Genomic DNA, 16,130 nt, shown 5'->3' with positions numbered 1-16,130 from the left:
TCATCTAAAATATATCCAGTTGCTGTCTATATCACTGATATTATTTACTGTTTTCTTGATGACTCAGTCATCATGAGGAACTTTAACTACTACCCTATGTGTAATGTGTCATCTGTAATTGTGACTATCCTTGGATTGACTAAGGTCAGGCTGCTCACCCTCAGACCTCAACCTCAGGTTGTGCTTGAAGCTATACCTCTGTATGATTTCCAGCATGAGACCACAATCTCCAGCCAGACTGTCTGCCAACGACTACCCCTCTAGGAACCTCAGATACAGCTTCTAATGGCTTAGAAGCCAGGTAAATTGGAACTGTGTAACATGTAAGAATAAAGGTTATGTGAAGGATTGAGGAGGTCAACAAACTGAATTCAGCTTCAACGCCAGGTTGTTTCACAACTATTTTGATCACTCAGACCCTTCTCTGCCTTGACTATTGTAAAGGACTACTCTCTTCACCTCCAGACACTTAAGGGTACTAATTTTAACTAAAACTGGAGTACTTTACATCTCAGCTTAAGATCCATTGGCTGGGCATGGTAGCTCATGGCTATAATCCCAGCACTTTGGGGGGCCGAGGTGGACAGATCCCCTGAGGTCAGGAGTTCAAGACCAGCCTGGCCAACACGGCAAAACCAGTCTCTATTAAAAATACAAAAATTAGCTGGGCACAGTGATGATCCCTGTAATCCCAGCTACTTGGGAGACTGAGGTGAGTGGACCACCTGAGGTCAGGAGTTTGAGACCAGCATGGACAACATGGTGAAATCCCATTTCTACTAAAATACAAAATTTAGCTGGGTGTGTGGTGTGCACCTGTAATCCCAGCTACTCTGAAGGCTGAGGCATAAGAATCGCTTGTACCCAGGAAGCAGAGATCATGCCACTGCACTCCAGCCTGGATGACAGAGCGAGACTCCATCTTAAAAAAAAAAAAAAAAAGAAAAAAAAAGGATGGGAGAGCTGGGCACGGTAGCTCACGTCTGTAATCCCAGCACTTTGGGAGGCTAAGGAGGGCAGATCACCTGAGGTCAGAAGTTTGAGACCAGCCTGGTCAACATGGTGAAACCCCATCTCTACTAAAAATATTAAAAAATTAGCCAGGCCTGGTGCTGGGTGCCTATAATCCCAGCTACTCAGGAGGCTGAGGCAGAATTCCTTGAACCCAGGAGACACTGCAGTCAGCAGACACGGTACTATTGCACACTAGCCTGAGCGAGAGATTCTTTCTCCAAAAAAAAAAAAAAAAAAAAAAAAAATCCTTCTACCAAAAAGCCCTTCCCCATCACCTTCACTCCTTCTTCCTCAATCTTCCAAATCCCACTCAAATGTCGCCTTCTCTGTGAAACTTCCCAACATCTTGAGGTTGAAAAGACCTCTTTGCCACTGTACTTCGCTACACCTTGTATTCTGACTTTTATCTTTTGGAATGACTTTTTTTTGGTTACACGATTGTTCTCCACAATATGAGCTCACCAAAAGCAAAGGCAGACCTAGCATGTAATCAATGCATCCTAAAGGCAGGCTGAGTTCATTCAGTAAGCAAGTACATATTAAATGCCTACCAGAGACTCGCAATGTTCTAAGTGCCAAGGATACTGCAGTGGGAAAAGAAAACAAACTCTGCTTTCATGGTGCTTCCACAAATAAACAGCAGTGGATGTAAGTACCACAAAGAGGAATTGGCTGGGTGCAGTGGCTCACACTTGTAATCCCAACACTTTGGGAGGCCGAGGCAGGCGGATCACTTGAGGCCAGAAGTTCGAGACCAGCCTGACCAACATGGCAAAAATTAGCTGGGCATGGTGGCGCACACCTGTGGTCCCAGCTGCTTGGGAGGCTGAGGCATGAGAATTGCTTGAACCCGGCAGGCGGAGGTTGCAGTGAGTCAAGATTGCACCAGTGTACTCCAGTCTGGATGACAGAGTGAGACTCTGTCTCAAAAAATACGACAAAGAGGAATAAAGCACAGGAAGGGGAGGGGCGTTTCATACAAGATGGAAGGTACCATCCAGGCAGGGACCACAAAACAGGAAATGAGCTTTTCAGCTGACAGAACACTGCATGAAGTGAACCTTATTCTGGTTCTGAGTTAGGTCTGGATAACAGAAAGCACTGCACAGGGAAGGTAAACTTTAATTTCTTTCTTTATTTATTTTTTTTTTTGAGACGGAGTCTTGCTCTTTCGCCAGGCTGGAGTGAAGTGGCACAATCTCGGCTCACTGCAACCTCCGTCCCCCAGATTCAAGTGATTCCCCTGCCTCACCTCCTGAGTAGCTAGCTGGGACTACAGGTGCGTGCCACCACACCCAGCTAATTTTTTGTATTTTAGTAGAGATGGGGTTTCACCGTGGCCAGGATGGTCTCGATCTCCTGACCTCATGATCCGCCCACCTCAGCCTCCCAAAGTGCTGGGATTACAGGCATGAGCCACCATACCGCCCGCCCCGAGATGGAGTTTCATTCTTGCTGTCCAGGCTGGAGTACAATGGCACGATCTTACTTCACTACAGCCTCTGCCTCCCAGGTTCAAGCTATTCTCCTGCCTCTGCCTCCCAAGTAGTTCGGATTACAAGTGCCCACCACCATACCCAGCTAATTTTTTTGTGTTTTTAGTGAAGACAGGGTTTCCCCATGTTGGTAAAGTTGGTCTCCAACTCCTGACCTCAGATGATCCACCTGCCTTGGCCTCCCAAAGGGCTGGGATTATAGGAGTGAGCCACTGTGCCCAGTTAAACTTCAATTTCTAAGAAAAGCAAACCATTTTCTCTTTGTTCTATTAACTTAATAGATTTTGTGATTACCATGTAGCTTCTCTCAGCATGAAGAGCACAAGCATTCTGCCTCAGAGTAACAGGGTCAGTGTGATCCTTTTCTGACTGAATCTTGTCTGCCAAGAAGTCTTATGATTGCTGGAGAAAAAGTACTTGGTAAACGTTTGCTTTTTTCTTTTTAAGACGGGATCTGTTGCCAAGACTCGAGTGCAATAGCATGAAGATGGCTCACTGCAACCTCCGCCTCCCAGGCTCAAGGGGTCCTCCTACCTTAGCCTCCTGAGTAGCTGGAAACACAGGTGTGAGCCACCATGCCAAGCTAATTTTTTGTATTATTTTGGTAGAGATGGGGTCTGCCATGATGCCCAGGCTGGTGTTGAACTCCTGGGCTCAAGCAATCCTCCTGCCTCAGCCTCCCACAGTGCTGGCCATGAGCCACTGCCCCCAGCATTTTATTTTATTTTAATTTTTAAAGAAATGGGGTCTCAGGCCTGGTGCGGTGGCTCACGCCTATAATCCCAGAACTTTGGGAGGCTGAGGTGGGTGGATGACCTGAGGTCAGGAGTTTGAGACCAGCCTGACCAACATGGAGAAACCCCATCTCTATTAAAAAAATTAATAAAATTTAAAAAAAAATTTTTAAACAGAAAAAAAAGAGATGGGGTCTCGCTCTGTTGCCCAGGCTGAAGTACAGTGGTGTGATCATAGCTCACTGCAGCCTCAACTTCCTGGGCTTAAGTGACCCTCTTGTATTAGCCTCCTGAGTTGCTGGGTTTACAAAGGCATGCCACTATGTCCTCCTGATTTTTTATTTATTTATTTTTTTTATAGAGACAGGGTATCACTATGCTCCCCTGTCTAGTGTCAAACTCCTGGCCACAAGCAATCCTTCCACCTTGGTCTCCTGAAGTGCTAGGATTGCAGACATAAGCCATGGCACCTGGTCTACTGACTACCTTTTTTTTTTTTAAAGATAGAGTCTTGGTGTCCAGGCTGGAGTGCAGTGGCACGATTCAGCTCACTGCAACCTCTGCTCAAGCAATTTTCCTGCCTCAGCCTCCCAGATAGCTGGGATTACAGGCACCTGCTACCACGCCCAGCTAATATTTTTCTATTTTTAGTAAAGACGAGGTTTTATCATGTTGGCCAGGCTGCTCTTGAACTCCTGACCTCAAGTGATCCGCCTACCTCAGCCTCCCAAAGTGCTGGGATTATAGGTGTGAGCCACCGCACCTGGCCCCCAACTACTTATTACATATAGTAACAGATAATGCTCAAAGCAACTAACAATCCTAACAGCATTATGAAATACAGTGGGGTTTTTTTTGGCTTTTTTTTGAGATGGAGTCTCGCTCCCATCGCACAGGCTGGAGTGCAGTGGCATAATCTTGGCTCACTGCAACCTCGACCTCCCAGGTTCAAGCAGTTCTCCTTCCTCAGCCTCCCAACTAGCTGGGATTACAGGCATGCACCACCATGCCCAGCTAATTTTTGTATATTTAGTAGAGACAGGGTTTCACTATGTTGGCCAGGCTGGTCTTGAACTCCTGACCTCAGGTGATCCACCCACCTCAGCCTGAAGCACCTGTAATCCCAGCTTATTCTGAAGGCTGAGGCAGGAGAATTGCTTGACTGGGAGGCGGAGGATGCAGTGAGCTGAGATCAAGCCATTGTACTTCAGCCTGGGCAACAGGGTGAGACTGTCTCAGAAAAAAAAAAAAAAAGAATTGTGCAAAGTCACAGAGTTAGTAAGAGGCAAAGCCAGAATATACAGTCTCAGCTCTGCACTTGCTAACAACCACTATGCTCTACACTTTCACATCCGTGTTGGATCAAGTCCAACCCTGTATGGCACACACACACACATACAGCTCTTCACAATGGGGCCCAACATGACCTCCACATCATATCTTTCTTCATTCAACAAATATTTACCGAGCACCAACTATGTGCCAGTCATTGGGCTAAGTAGCAGTGTTAAAATGGCAAACAAAAAGAGAGAGCTCCTGCTCTCATGAAGCTCACAGTCTAGGACAAGAAACAGAATCAACCAGTCACACAAATGTTTACGATTACAACTAAGACAAGTACTGCAAAGATACTCCAGGTAAAATAATTTGAAATTAGACAGTGGCAATAGTTGTACAACCTCATGCATACACTAAAAACCAATGAACTGTACACACTAGAAGGTGAATTTTATAGCATATGAATTATCCCATATCCCCCTCCCCAGAAAAAGGCACGGCAGGGTGAGCACTTCCGATGGTAGAGCTGGCCAAAGCAGAGACAGTAAAAGCTTTCCAGAGGAAACAACAGAGTTTACAAATAACATATTTACTAAGCATTTACTACATGCCAGGCAACTTTCAGTGCAGTAATGCATCGACCCAACAATGGAAGGTTACTAATTATGCTCAACTCAGAGACAAGGAAGTGAAGGGTCAAGTAACTTTAAGGTCAGAGAGCCTGTAAGTGGCGATGCCAGCATCCATATTTAAGTAAAACAATGTGAGGGTCTGCACTCTTACCTGCTATAGTAAAGTCACCTAGGCAATGCCTGTTACTCAGAACTACTTATGATGCAATAAACAGACCACTGTATTTCATTTCTGATAAAAAGAAATCTGTCCATCCCCTTTGTCATTACAATGGCCTCTAAGGCCCTACAAGATCCATCCTACACTACTCTCCCCATTACCTTTCTGACTCCACGTCCTCCACTTTCCCCCTTACTCTGCTCCTGCCACACAGGCCTATTTTGTTCCTCCAGCATGCTGGGCATGTTCCTACTACACGGCCTTTGCATTTTCTTGAGCTACGATAATTACAATCACAACGTGTGGCATAAATCATGATTCTGCTAAAACCTCAGTTAACATTTTCTCTAAACACATCAATAGTGCCACTAACAAGGTCTTGTACTGAACTGTATACGAATATTTCAAATGGCATTAATTTTAATGAAAATGACCAAATTTTTCCAGTTCTATATTGTTCTAAATGATGTCACCAAAGATTTTTATTTTACAAAATCCAGTAACAGCAGCTTTTGCTTACCAATTAGTCTGAACAACAGTCACACAGCTATCTGTGCAGTGAAATAAAGCAAAGCAATCAAGCCAAGAAAGTGTCACAATAGAATCTGATTACCACCATTCCTCTGTTTAGCCCTAGAACCACAGTTTGTGAAATAACTATGACAACAGCACTTCAAGGCACCAAAATCTCACCACACTTTTGCTGAGAAGCTATTCTCCATCTGTGCAAACACATACAAATGCATGTTGACAACCAGTTATATAACTTCAATACAATAACCCAGTGATATTTTAAGTTCCTATTTTGCCAAAAATCCTAAGAAACTGTGATTCCTAAAACCGTTCAGAGTAGGATGCCGAGAAAGGAATTAAAAAAATACATTTAACACATTTACATTTAAAACTGAGTTGTCCCCAAACTCCAGGTGGAAAATACACCTTTTTGTCAAAAACATTCACCTTGGGATCCTTTTTATTTACTTTGAGACAGAGTCTCGCTCGGTCACCCACGCTAAAGTGCAGCAGCATGACCACAGCTCACTGCAGCATCAACCTCCCAGGCTCAAGTCATCCTCCCGGGCTCAAGTGATCCTCCCACTTCAGCCTCTTCAGTAGCTGGGACTACAGGCACTTGCCACCATGCCCAGCTAGGTTTTTTTTTATTATTTTTGTAGAGACAGGGTCTCCCTACGTTGCCCAGGCTGGTCTCAAACTCCTGGCCTCAAGGTATCCTCCCACCTCAGCCTCCCAAAGTGCTGGGGTTACAGGCATGAGCCACTGCCCAGCCAAAAAAAGGTTTTTATATACACATTTTTGTATCATTGAGACTTTGTTTTTCCTTTTAGAAATTTTTGGGTAGTCCAAGGCCAGAAACAAATTATCTTAAATGACACTATTATATGTAATTTTTGTTTTAAAGAAACTAGAGGCTTAAAAAAAAAAGTTGCGTGCAGTGGCTCACAGCTGTAATCCCAGCACTATGTGAGGCTGAGGCGGGTGGATCACAAGGTCAGGAGTTTGAGATCAGCCTGGCCGACATGGTAAAACCCTATCTCTACTCAAAATACAAAAATTAGCCTGGCGTAGTGGTGGGCACCTGTAATCCCAGCTACTTGGGAAGCTGAGGCAGGAGAATTGCTTGAATCCAGAAGGTGGAGGTTGCAGCGAGCCAAGATTGTGCCACTGCGCTCTAGCCTGGGCAACAACAGTAAAACTCCATCTCAAAGAAAAAAAAAATCTGGTCCAGGACAGGCACAGTGGCTCATGTCTGTAATTCCAGCACTTCGAGGGGCTGAGGTGGACAGATCATTTGAGGTCAGGAATTCAAGACCAGCTTGGCCAACATGGTAAAACCTTGTCTCTCCTAAAAATACAAAAAAATTACCTGGGCATGGTAGCACACTCCTGTAATCCCAGCTACCAGGGAGGCTGAGGCAGGAGAATCACTTGAACCCGGGAGGCGGAGGTTGCAGTGAGCTGAGATCACACCACTGTACCCCAGCCTGGGTGACAGAGGGAGAATCCATTTCCAAAAAAATAAAATAAAGAACACAATGTATTGTATATTTCAAAACAGCTATGAGAGCTGCTATTGAAATGTTCCCAACACATAGAAATTATAAGTGCTAGAAGCAATGGATATCCCAAATACCCTGACTTGATCATCACACATTCTATGCATGTAACAAAATATCGCATATACCTCAGAAACATATAGAAATATATCAATTTAAAGAAATTTTTTAGGCTGGGTGCAGTGGCTCACGCCTGTAATCCCTACACTCTGAGAGGCCGAGGCAGGTAGATCACTTAAAGTCAGGAGTTTGTGACTAGCCAGGCCAACATGGCGAAACCCCATCTATACTAAAAATACAAAAAAATTAGCCGGGTGTGGTGGCGGCACCAGTAATTCTCAGCTACTCAGGAGGCTGAGTCAGGAGAATCACTTGAACCTGGCAGGCAGAGATTATAGTAAGCTAAGATCATGCCACTGCACTCCAGCCTAGATGACAGATCGAAGACTCCATCTCAAAAGAAAAAAAGAAAAACATTTTTTAAACATAGTCCAGTCTTTGGTGTTTGTTTACTAAATTAGGCTGTAAAATCAAGCTTATCAAGTCACTTAATTACTAATTAAAAATTAATAGTAAACATTTACTGAGCTTTTACTATCTGCTCTATCATAAAAGATGCTTGGGAAATGGAAGAGTTTACTAAAGGCTGCCAAAACAAGTGTCAAGTTGCCTGAACCTTTGACACAACCAATATGAATTTTAGAGAACTTCATACAAATACCTGCCATAAATCGGCTACTCAAGCAACCATAAATGCCTGAAAATTACTATACCCAACTCATGTGACAGATGAGAAACTGAGGCCCAAAGAGATTAAATCCAAAGGTCTTCACTAACGAGTAGGAATAATAACCCTATTTCCCATTCAGGATTTTGTTGTCAATTATATGTCAGTTGTTTATTTTATTTATTTATTTCTTGAGATGGAGTCTCGTTCTGTTGCCCAGGCTGGAGTGCAGTGGCATGATCTTGGCTCACAGCAACCTCTACTTCTTGACTCACTGTAACCTCTACCTCCCAGGTTCAAGTAATTCTGCCACCAGCCTCCTGAGTAGCTGGGACTACAGGCATGCGCCACCATGCCCAGCTAATTTTTTTGTTTGGTTTTGTATTTTTATTAAAGACAGGGTTTCACCGTATTGGCCAGGCTGCTCTTGAATTCCTGACCTTGTGATCTGTCCACCTTGGCCTCCCAAAGTGGTAGGATTACAGGCGTGAGCCACCAGGCCCAGCCAGTTGTTTATTTAAAAAAGAGAAAAACCTATTCTAGTACCTCAAAATGTTTCTACATAGTTAGGAAGAAAATGAATACCTAGAATAAGTAAATATTTAATGAAAGCTAAATATTAAAAAAAAAAAAAAATGTCATCCATACCCTGCAGTATACATGTTGAAAGAGCTCCTTGGACAGAAATAAGTAGAATCATAGCCACACTTCACAGCAACTCATGGAAGTTAGGTGTCCCACTGCTAACATTACCAAACTCCACCACCAGAGAGCCTTCTTTTTTTTTTTTTTTTTTGAGACAGTCTTGTTCTGTCACCCAGGTTGGAGTACAGTGGCACAATCTTGTCTCACTGCAACCTCCACCTCCCAGGGTCAAGCAATTCTCTTGCCTCTGCCTCCCAAGTAGCTGGGACTACAGGCACCCACCACCATGCCCGGCTAATTTTTTATTTTTAGTAGAGATGGTTTCACCATATTGGCCAGGCTGGTCTCGAACTTCTGACTTTGTGATCTGCCCACCTCGGCCTCCCAAAGTGCTGTGATTACAGGTATGAGCCACTGCACCAAGCCCAACCCAGAGTGCTTTTTTTTTTTTTAAGGCGGAGTTTTGCTTTCGTTGCCCAGACTAGAGTTCAATGGCACGATCTTGGCTCATCAACCTCCGTCTTCTGGATTCAAGCAATTCTCCTGCCTCAGCCTTCTGAGTAGCTGAGATTACAGGAATGAGCCACCACAACTGGCTAATTTTTGCATTTTTAGTAGAGATGGGATTTCCCCATGTTGGCCAGGCTGGTCTTGAACTCCCGACCTCAGGTGATCTGCCTGCCTCAGCTTCCCAAAGTGCTGGGATTATACCACACCCAGCCCAGAGTGTCTTCTTTACGAAGAAAACACACTTCAGAGAGCTACAGAACACTTCTTGACTCACTATTCTTTTGGAAAATAAAAAGTACCCTGGCCAGGCACGGTGGCTCAGGCCTGTAATCCCAGCACTTTGGGGGGCTGAGGCAGGCAGACCACTTGAGGCCAGGAATTCGAAATCAGCCTGGCCCACATGGCAAAACCCCTGCCTCTACCAAAAATTACAAAAAATTAGGCAGGCTTGGTGGCATGCATATGTAGTCTCAGCTACTCTGGAGGCTGGGACACCAGAATCAGTTGAGCTGGGGATGCAGAGGTTACAGTGAGCTGAGATTCTGCCATTGCACTCCAGCCTCGGCGACAGAGCAAGGCTCTTAAGAAAAGAAAAAAAAAAATTATATGTATATAAACACACACACACACACACACACACACACATATATATGCCAAGTCAAGGCAGTTTTCATCCTTTCTATAATCTGAATTGGGCTCTCCATTTTTACTAAAATTCTTTCTTCTGTCAAAGTTGTAAATGCATGGCCTAAATGATTGCAGGCCCAGATCTTAGGGACTAACTGAAGATTATTATTTAAATGATCCCCTTTTTTCCTGGGAAAACATTTTTAAAATGTCATCCACTGACAAAAACATTGACAAAAAGGTGAGTAACTACAGATACCAAAAAACAATACTATTTTCCATAAGAGAAAATCCCAAAATATAATTTAGATTAAAAATGGAAAGGCCAGGTGTGGGGTCGGGGGTTGGATCACACCTATAAACCCAGCACTCTGGAAGGCTGAGGTGGGTAGATCACCTGAGCTCAGAAATTCGAGACCAGCTTGGGCAACATGGTGAATCCCATCTCTACTTAAAAATACAGAAATTAGCCAGGTACAGTGGCATGTGCCTGTGGTCCCAGCTACTCGGGAGGCTGAGGCAGGAGAATAGATCAAATCCAGGAGGTGGAGGTTGCAATGAGTTGAGATCGTGCCACTGCACTCCAGCCTGGGCAACAGAGCAAGACACCATCTCAAAAAAGAAAAGGCTGGGCACGGTGGCTCACACCTGTAATCTCAGGACTTTGGGAGGCCAAGACAGGCAGATCACAAGGCCAGGAGTTCAAGACCATCCTGGCCAACATGGTAAAACCCCGTCTCTATTAAAAATACAAAAAAATTAGCTGAGCATGGTGGCTTACGCCTGTAGTCCCAGCTACTCGGGAGGCTGAGGCAGGAGAATTGCTTGAACCCAGGAGGTGGAGATTGCAGTGAGCTGAGATTGCATCACTGCACTACAGCCTGCGCGACAGTGTGAGACTCCATCTTAAAAAAAAAAAAAAAAAAAAAAAGTTAGCACAGACATTATACACTAATTGCCAATTTTCAAATAAAATAAAATATACTCTAAGCCTACGTTGTCCAACATGGTAGCCACTAACCACTTGTAGCTATTTCGCACTGGAAATGTGCTAGTCTGAACTGACATGTGCTGTAAAATGCAAAGTGTCACCAGATTTACACCAGATTTCAAACAGTACCAAAAAATATATAGAATATCTCAATAGTGATTTATTCATATTGATTACACATTAAAGTGATATTTTGGATATGCTGAGTTAATAAAAAATATTGTTGGCCGGGCGTGGTAGCTCACGCCTGTAATCTTAGCACTTTGGGAGGCTGAGGTGGGTGGATCACCTGAGGTCAGGAGTTCAAGACCAGCCTGGCCATCATGGTGAAACCCCATCTTTAAAAAAAAATTTTTTTTTTAATAAATAAAATAAAAAATATTGTTAAAATTAATACTTTCTCAACCTGTTTCATGCAGTTACCACAAAATTTAAAACTGCATTTGTGGCTTGCTTTAGATTTTTATTGGACAGTGCTACCCTATACAAACTGAAAATATGATCCAACTTTCCTTTAATGATTCATCATGATGATGAATACAAAATATATAATAAATTGAGAAAAATCTTATTTACATTTTGGATACACAGATTAACATATTACCAAGTGGCTAATGCCCTTTTCGGCCTTAGCCCACCTGCACCCAGGTGAATTAAAAATTAAAATTTAAATTAGAAAAGAGAAAAAAGATATTATCAAGTAAGAATGGCATTTCTGAAAACTACTAAATTTACAACCAACTCCAGCTGTGTTAATAGAAGAAGGGCTCAGTCCCACAGGTAGTATTTTTAGAAATCACGAAGGAAATACAAAAGTAAAAGTCATAAAAGAGAGTCTAAGAGAAGTACCATATATTTCTAAAAGGCAAACAAAAGCAATGTGTTTTAAACTGATAATAGACCTTTTTTTTAAAAAAAAAAAAAAAGTATATTGTTTTGAGAAATTTGAAGAAATGTCCCAATTGCCAGCTAAATAAACTTGTTAAAAAGGAAACCTGTTAAGGTAGGAACTCAAAACTCTAATCACGTGGTATAGAAGTAAAATAACTGAATGAATCATATGGAAAATGTAAACCAAGTTTCTTAGCAGGATATTCATAATTAAATATTATACAATGAAGGCAACCAAAATTTTTCTAGATATATTTCAATGCCACCATAGTATGAATGCATCGATCGACTATTACAGGATTTAAGTAAAACTACTTTCAAAATTCTGAAACACCATAATGCCTTCCAAAATCTAGCCAGTGAGAATTAGAGAGGGAAGTTTCCTGCAACAGCTGGGGCTGCAAAAAATAAAAAATAAAAAAATAAAAATAAATAAAGGGAGGGATGTTTCCAAATGCCTTATTTTATAGAGATTAAAATTAAAAATTGAAAATTCAAAGCTATATTAACAATATCTGCATGACATTCTGTTCAGCAAGCATTTTTGGACCATCATCCTATCTGATCCTCAAGACAGCTCTCAGATATTGGTATATTTTTATCCCTACTTTGGAGGTAATTCCAGGCTCAAAGACCTTGACTTGTTCAAGGTCACATAGCTAAAAAGTGGGAGTACCATTGTTTGACCCCAGATCTTCTGATGCTCATTCAATTCTCTTTCCATTACAAGACAATTATTCATTTAAAACCAAACATTTAGAAACCCAACAAGCCTAATGCTAAAGAAAGATCTAAGTATCAAGTAGATCAAACCTTAAGACTTGGAAAACACTGAAAACCAGCTACAAAACATGCTGAAATGAGTTAAAAAAGGGGAGAAGAGATTATCAAGAGAAAGGAAATGAAAGGGGGTGGAATCTAATCGAAACGTCCTCGGTTGCAGCATACCAGAATAGCAATATTCAAGTAGAAAATGCAGAGAAATTGTACTTTCCTGTGAAATGTGATTTGCAAAGTAGTATTGTAGGTTATAAAACTGATTGTGTTACTTTACTATAAACGTGTTTGAGAATTTTACTTACTCCATAGGCACTCAGAAAACCAAAGCCTCCCCAACTGGGTACGATCAGTCCCACATTTTTTCGTAAGTCACGATGCTTACCTCCCAAAAAGCCAATTTTTAAAAATCAGAATTCAGCATACCCTATTTAGATTACAGGTAAAGGCAAGGGTCGGTAGGACGATGGCAAATTTAACGGCCAATGTCTTTCCAGGCGAAAGCATCCTTAAGGGCAGGACAAAGGCACCGCCACTACAAACGAACCTCGTTCAACCTTCAGAACACGGAGAACAAACCACTTACAGCAAAACGAACCAAGACTGCAGACACGGGAAAAGGGAATTCCTAAGATGGCTCTCCAAATCCGTGCACTCGGCACCGTCCTCAGTAAACCGCGAAGGCCACGGGAACGCGGGCGCCGGGCGTGGGAACTCCGGGCGCGGGTGCCCACCCAGCGACTCCCAGCGCGACCCCAGGACGTTCGTTTCAGGCGGGTCTCAGCTGAGCCACCCACGAGACCGGCCCCACCGTCCGACCGCGCGCCGGAGGGGACCGAGGCGATGACCGGCCCCAAAAGCATCTGCTTCTCTCCCCGGCAGCCCCGGCGGCCCCGCGGCCGGGGAGGCCGAGCAGGAAGGGCCCGCAGGCGGCCCCCGCCCCGCGCTGACAGCCCGGCGCCGCCCCACCTGCCCGCCCGGGGGGCGCCGCGGCCGGGCGCGCCCGCCCAGCCACTTCCTTCCCCGCCCGCCCGGCCTCGCACCGGCCCGCGGGGGCCGGGAGCCGCGGGAGGAAGGCGGCTTGGCCGGCGGCCCACGGAAGAAGCCACCGCCGCCCGCCCGCCCGCCCGCCCGCACCCACCGGCATCATCGCGGCGCGAGTCCGCGGCGCCCCCAGCCGCCGCCTGACAGGACGCTCCGCGCTGAGCTGTGCCGGCCGCTCCGGCCGCCTTCTAAGGCCGCGCGCCCGCCGCCGTGCTCTCCGACCTGGCCGCGGCGAGGCGGCGGCTGCGGCGGGCTGCGGGGCTTTCGCGGGCCCTGTCGCGGCCGCGCTGCGTCGCTGTCCCGGGCACCCGGCCGCCGCCGCCGCCGCCTCAGCCCCAGCCCTACCGCCTCTGGCCCGCCCTCCCGCTCGCTCTTCAGCCCCCGCAAGCCCCGCCCCCAGCGCGACGCCCCGCACGGGTCCCGTCCTTCCCTCTGATTGGCCGGGAGGGCGCGGGGGCGGGGAAAGGGCGGGGCTTCCCGGCTCCGCCCGCCACCCGCGCTCTCGGCGGCGGCCAGGTGCGTGCGCGTCCGCGCTCCCGGCGGCGGGGGAGGGGCAGGCGCGTTGTGGGCTCCAGTGGCCGCCCCGGCCCCTGCGTGAGCCCCGACTCCGGGAGACCGCGGACGGTGGGAGGACGGAGGCCCGACAGGGAAGGGTCCGGCCGGGTCCCGTAGCGGATCGCGGCAGGGCCGGGACTCGAACCTGGGCTCCTGGAGGTCGACGGTGGGCGGGGCGCGTCCCTGCGGCGACAGCGCGCGCCCGCGCTCTGACCGCGGCCTGACCCCCGCACCGGGCGCCCTGAGGCTGCGGCCCGGAGGCCGGTGGGAGGGGCGCGGGGGGCCCCCGACAGCGGGCACGTGACCCGGCGCCCTCGGTCGGCGGCTGCTTCCCTGCCGGCGTCTTCCGCGGCTCCCGGGGCCGCGTCCCCACCCCCACGCCGGCTCCCGAGCCTTGCCTTTGCCCGAGCGAGCTCACGCCTAGAAGCCTGCGCCCACCTGTGCTCGCCTGCGCCCACCTGTGCTCACCTGCGCCAGCATCCCTTGGTGTCCAGCTCCAGCGTCCCCGGGCAGGGTCCGGACCCCGTCTCTAGGGCCCGGGTCTCCCCCTGCAGCCGGGTCTCCGGGGACGCCGCCCCCTCGGACCTGAGCGCCGAAGTGACAGAGCCCCGGGCAGGGCCCCGAGCAGACCCTCAGCAAAGGCTGCCAGGAGGGCAGGCAGCCGTTCGGGGCCCCCCACATGGTGCCATTCGCCCGGACCGCCGCGGAGTGCAGACCGGGGGGCTAAGGTGCTCCCCGCCACAGCACCGAACCCCCTCGGGCACGAGAAGGGAAGGTCTGCGGATGGCCCCAGACACACAAGGCGTAAGCCGCCCTGGGAAGGGCCGGCTCTGTGGAGAAGGCCGCCGCGGGGTCAGGGTCAGTCTGGAGCCTGTCTGGCGCTCGGAGAGGCTTCTGGCTGCTGCAGAGTGGGGGCAGAGCAAGGGTGGAGGCCAGGGAGCTCCCACCAGCCCATTCCTGGGGAGCCACCCCTGTCCCTCAGAGGCCACTGGGGCCCGTGTTCGACAGTGCAGACTTTCCAGTTAGACAGACTTGGTTCAGCACCGCCTCTGTCACACCCTCGCCTGGGATCCTAAATAAGCCGCATCTTTTCTGCATTGTAGTGTGTTTGTATCTGTGATGGGAGACTGTAGGGATGATAGTGCTTGCCTCGTGTCGGGAATTGGGGGGGCTTGTTCGGATGCGAGGGCTGGAGAACTCCCAGCACGATTTGTGGCACGTGGTGGCTCTTCCATAGATAGCATTCTGTAGTGGGCGGTGATTAGCAAGAGGCTTCGTATACAGACAGACCTGGGATGCTGAAACCTAACCCACACCGGGGCATGGATGGCTAACGACACCCCTCTTCTGGGAGCAGGGTTTGGAGAGAGGAGGAAGCTCTACATAATCTAGATAATGAGCCGAGGCTGGAAGTCAGAGACATACCTGAGTTCTAATTCCAGCTGCTCTGCTTCTGACCTCCTGTGGGGCCTTAGGCAACTTGTACTCCTCCTCTGGGCCTTGGTTTCCCCAGCTTTGACAGCTGATGTCCCTTAGTCACCAAGGGGCACGGCTGGCCCACGAAGTCTGACCAGGGACAGGTTTTGCCAAGGCTCTTCAGAGAGGTGCCCCCCTGGGGTAAATGAGCCTGCTCTCCCAGGAAGGGGCGCATTGGCAGAAGGGCCTCCCTCTTTCCTGCAGGACCTGTGGGCACAGACAGTGGCAGCTACCCTGCCTCACACCGAAACCCCCCTGTATCCTCCACGCAAGGGTCCATTTGAAGCAGGCTGGTCAGCTCCCCCCCAAGGCCTTCCTGCTGGTCCCACTCCTCCTCTCCACCCAGCCTGCACTCCAGGCATCAGCCCATCACCTCCCACCTGGACCAAGCTCCTTTGTTATTGGTCCACTGCTCTACTCCACGCTCCCGCCATTCCGCACAAGCTCCGGCCTTCCATCTTCCTGGAGCACAAATGGCCCCACCCCATAAAACCCTCG

At 47.7% G+C, this 16,130-nt stretch overlaps 1 protein-coding gene across 4 annotated transcripts in view; it reads right to left on the bottom strand.

Annotated features, from left to right (window-relative positions):
- Positions 1-15,312, bottom strand: part of PPP1R13B (protein phosphatase 1 regulatory subunit 13B) — a 112,567-nt gene extending 97,255 nt beyond the window's left edge. For 2 of the 4 annotated variants that reach the window (XM_032267628.1, XM_032267629.1), the window contains exon 1: positions 14,625-15,312. In XM_032267628.1, the coding sequence (XP_032123519.1) occupies positions 14,625-14,837 (213 nt within the window). In that variant the 5' untranslated portion in view covers positions 14,838-15,312. Of the gene's footprint in view, positions 1-13,698; positions 14,007-14,624 lie in introns of those variants that run through there. The other 2 variants (XM_032267633.1, XM_032267630.1) reach the window with 1 other exon arrangement.
- Positions 15,313-16,130: the final 818 nt, after the last annotated feature.

The sequence above is a fragment of the Sapajus apella genome, unplaced genomic scaffold (genome assembly GCF_009761245.1).
Source record: "Sapajus apella isolate SASKATOON/1434 unplaced genomic scaffold, GSC_monkey_1.0 scaffold170, whole genome shotgun sequence".
In the NCBI taxonomy this organism is placed as follows: domain Eukaryota; kingdom Metazoa; phylum Chordata; class Mammalia; order Primates; family Cebidae; genus Sapajus; species Sapajus apella.
The sequence above is the reverse complement of the archived record's forward strand: the minus strand, read 5'-3'. Positions and strand labels throughout refer to the sequence as shown.